We start from the raw sequence: 4,056 nt of genomic DNA on the forward strand, positions 1-4,056 counted from the left end.
GTCTGACGGAATTCATTGCAGTAAGAGCAGAGAATCCAATAAGAAAATATCAAAGTATTTTCGCAAAGCCGCGGATATTGTGCGTTTTTATATGGAAAACGATAAGTGAAATGCAAGGAATTTAAAACATTTCCATGCGATATTTGTAAAAAACTATCACAGTTACGGTATGCAAAAATATAAACGAGCGGTTGCGTACATGTGAAGTGCTAAATATCGTGTTAGCATAAAGTTTTAATTTACAGTGTCTACAGATGTCTACAGACTGTAAAAGCCCATATTTGGTGAAGTGAAGAAAAGCCATAATCGTGAAAATAACCTATGCGGCGGAAAATTGATGGAAAACAAGTTTTAATATTGTGCATAACTTGCAAAAGAAAAAAGAACCGGGCTTGTAGTAAAAAGAGGCTGAAGTTGGCAAACTATATTGAAAGCAAGAGAAAAAATTAGAAAAGTGTAAAGGCAAAAGTAATCTAAATCTTGAAAGATTTCAATTCTCAGCTTGTGGTTTTACTTTGGCATGCATATTTTACACGTTGCGTCGTTTTGGATAATAACTCAAAATTGAATTGAGCTACTTACGGTTGCATTACTTTTGAAGGGTTCTTAAAGGAGATTTTCGTTTGTTTGTTGAAAGTTCTCTAAATTTTAAGTGTAACTTCTGAGTGAGCTCCAAAAGCAATAAAGATATTTCCATGCATTTGTTCTAAATTTTGTTCATTGATGGTGATATACTTGTGCGCGCATTCGCTGCAACGCCGACGAATTGTTCACAATTAAATACAAGCTGGCTGATCAACTAGGCTGCACAAATATATTTACACGACAATTCCTAATTCATTCCGACAATTTGACGTGACCACCATCATAATATATAACAAATTAATACAACGTGCGCGTATTTAGCGATTTTCCCACAAAATCTTGCAAAGTGCTCCGCGAAGGACTGCATCGTTGCCTGGCCACTGGCTAAATTGCATAAAACTAAAGCAAAATAGTAACTAATTGGATTTGCAACAACTGCAGCCTGGTTACCCTTCCATTGGTTAGCTAAAGAAAGTTTCATATTAGCTACTTTGCGCTGTTAAAATACGCCAATACAAATTTGTTCAGTGTTTTTGCAGCTCGTGAAGTTTTGTTATTGTTTTATCAAACGTCGACGTCACATTCACTATAATGGCTGACTTTGATCTAAATGTGGATAGCCTCATACAGCGGCTACTTGAGCGTGAGTAATAAAATTATAAATTACATACATACCATAGCTGAAGAAATTGTTTTTAATTTTTATGTTCATAGTTATAATTTTGCAAAACTTAATTTTATTTCCTCTCCCTTCAAGTAAATCTATCCTTTGGTTATTTTTAACTTGTTTATTTACCTTTCAAAATATCGCTAATATGCGTGTGTGTGTGTGTGTGTGCTCGGTACTTGAGTGTGTTTTTTGAGTGCGTGTCAAATTTCTGCTTTCGGTTTGCTCACTTTTCTCGCCCTCCCTTCTGGGTGCTTCTCGCACAATTGTTTGGTTGTGTGTCTTGCATACCGGCTGACGATAACAGCCTACTCGATTGTTTTTTGATAAAACTAGGTAATTTTGTTTCGTGCGAATTTTACTTGCAATTCCTTCGTCCGCAATCATATTCTTAAATAAATTTCTATTAAAATCGCTCGTCTATTTATTAATACCAAGAGTGCCAGTTACTGTCGAAATACGACAGCTTTTCTAGTTTTTTGAAACCATTGGACTTCGCACTTCGTTTAACTTATAAGGTAGAAAGTAACTGATTGGAAAATCTCCGGGAAATGTTTAGTACCACTCACACCGTTTTTTGGGTGGGGGGCGGAGGGGGAGGGGGCGGGGCCCCCAAAACAACCCCCAATAGAAAGGAGACAGTCGCCGCTTTCTAAAAAGGGGAACCCCTCCCTTGGACTCCTCCCACAGGCACCTAGGGAACCGTTTGAAAAAGGGGAAAAAACGGATTTTTCTTAGGCAAACTGAGCAGTTTGAAGTGGAATATGACCCAACTAACAGAAACCGTGGGATTTTTTAATAAAAGAAATTATGCCAAATTAGATATGGGGGGATTTTGAATAAAGAATAAAAAGTTAATTAAAAATAGAAAAAAAAAGTTTTTATAAAAAAAATGTTCTTTTTAACAAATGTATTTTTGCGTAGAATTCCTTTCTACGTAAGCGGCCTTCGGCCGCACTTAGGGATTATAACCCTCAGGCAGTAGAATTCTCCTTTCTGTTTTGCGAAGAAAAGGAGCTGAACACCTTTTGCAGAGAACACCTTTGTATATTTTTAATGCTTACTGGGTTATATCCTATCTTCTTTTGTCTCTCATTCTTTTGCATATTTTGGAGTTTGACAGCTGAACTCCGCCATTTAATTTGCATATGCAACCAAAGTCAGACGCGTGATTTTGAAGGTGTTTTTATTTAATGAATTGTGATGAATTGGTTAATATTAAAGTCGTAAAGCAAGTTATAACAAATCAAGTAAAGTGTAAAGTGAAGGGGAATACAAAAATATATTGGTAAAGTGGCTAATTTAAGCAGAATAGGAGTGATAAATGTACGCTAATTTCCGAATTTTACAAAAAAGGGCATATTTCAAACCCAATTTGTAAATAAATTAGTAACCAAAATTTACAAAAGTGAGTGTTAAAATATTGCGTCGACCCTTGACTACAAGTGTGTGAAATTTTTTTTTGGATCGGGCCACCCATTTGGACGGAATAGCCCGAAATAGTTGTGAGCGGTACTAAACCCCACCCAAATCTCCTGCTTTGGAACTAAAACGTGACTAAAGTTTTTCTTTTATTTCTTTGAAGGTATTTTATTTAGAGGTCTTTGGCAGGACTTGGAATTGACTCGATACATTCCAGATTGTCGATAAATTTCGATAATTTGATACATATTGATAAATAAAAGAATTTCAATAACACTAAAATCCGATAACTGAGCAAATTGGGTCCGATAAATTTCTTAACAAAAAGATGTATTTGTATATCTCGATATAAATCGATAAACTTTGGATACCTCTATGACGCCCGATATCTCGGTTAATTTTGATAGCTCCATATTTCTCGAAAGCTATTGACAAATTTCCAGTGACACGATAAAATTCGATAGGCAGTATCTAATAACTCGATAAACTTACCGATAACTCGATATATTTTGAAAAAACCAAACGCTACGGTTAGATAAATCGACCAATTTCAGTTAATCAATAAATATCGATAGCTCGATAATAAATATTGATGACTATGGCTGTCGACAGTTCAGCAAATATCGATAACCTGATACATTTCATTAACTTGACAAATTTCGATAGTCACATTAGTTTTTATAGCCGGACAACCATGCGTTTCTATAAATTTTGTTAACTCAATAAACATTGATAAATTTGAATGACTCGATACGTTGCGAAAACTTAATAAGAATGAAAAACTCAATAAATTTCGGTGACTGTAAATTTGGAGGATCCGATAAATTTCGGTAACTTAATAAATTTCGATAACTAAATTTTTTTGACTGAATTTACATATCTCGATTCCATTCGAAAAATTTCAATAAAATATCTTATCATTTCAGGTACCCTAATGTATTTCTCATTCTTTACATTTTCATCTTTATCTTTAACTTCACCTTTTTCTTGATCGTATTTATCATTTATTTCTTCATCGTCGTATTTATCTTTACGCACATATAATATCGCGGGCAGCGATTCAGGTTACATTTTCCTGGAAATTGAAATGTACATTTCGACTGCTGAGTGGAAGATCGACCTATCTCGGCAGCCAGTTCGAAAACGCCCTATCTCAAAAAAACTTTTCAATAACGCCCTATTTTAGATTTTTATTGAAAAACGCCCTATCTTACTTAAAAATGTTTTGAAAATGTGCTGATACAGGGCGTTTTTGAATCGGCAGCTGAGATAGAGCGTTTTTGAAACAAATTTTGAAATAGGGCGTTCGTGAAAAGTTTTTTGAGATAGGGCGTTTTCGAACTGGCTGCCGAGATAGGTCGATCTTCCACTCAGCAGTCGAT

General features: G+C 35.1%; 1 protein-coding gene across 3 annotated transcripts in view; it reads left to right on the forward strand.

Annotated features, from left to right (window-relative positions):
* The window catches only part of flw (protein phosphatase 1 catalytic subunit flapwing), a 106,535-nt gene continuing 102,479 nt past the window's right edge, over positions 1-4,056 (forward strand). The window contains exons 1-2 of one of the 3 annotated variants that reach the window (XM_017619499.1): positions 1-1,018; positions 1,070-1,228. In XM_017619499.1, the coding sequence (XP_017474988.1) occupies positions 1,177-1,228 (52 nt within the window). In that variant the 5' untranslated portion in view covers positions 1-1,018; positions 1,070-1,176. Of the gene's footprint in view, positions 1,229-4,056 lie in introns of all 3 variants that reach the window. The other 2 variants (XM_017619492.1, XR_001847936.1) reach the window with 2 other exon arrangements.

This window comes from Rhagoletis zephyria, unplaced genomic scaffold, assembly GCF_001687245.7.
Source record: "Rhagoletis zephyria isolate East Lansing unplaced genomic scaffold, Rhagoletis_zephyria_1.1 Rzeph_scaffold_00036, whole genome shotgun sequence".
Taxonomy (NCBI): domain Eukaryota; kingdom Metazoa; phylum Arthropoda; class Insecta; order Diptera; family Tephritidae; genus Rhagoletis; species Rhagoletis zephyria.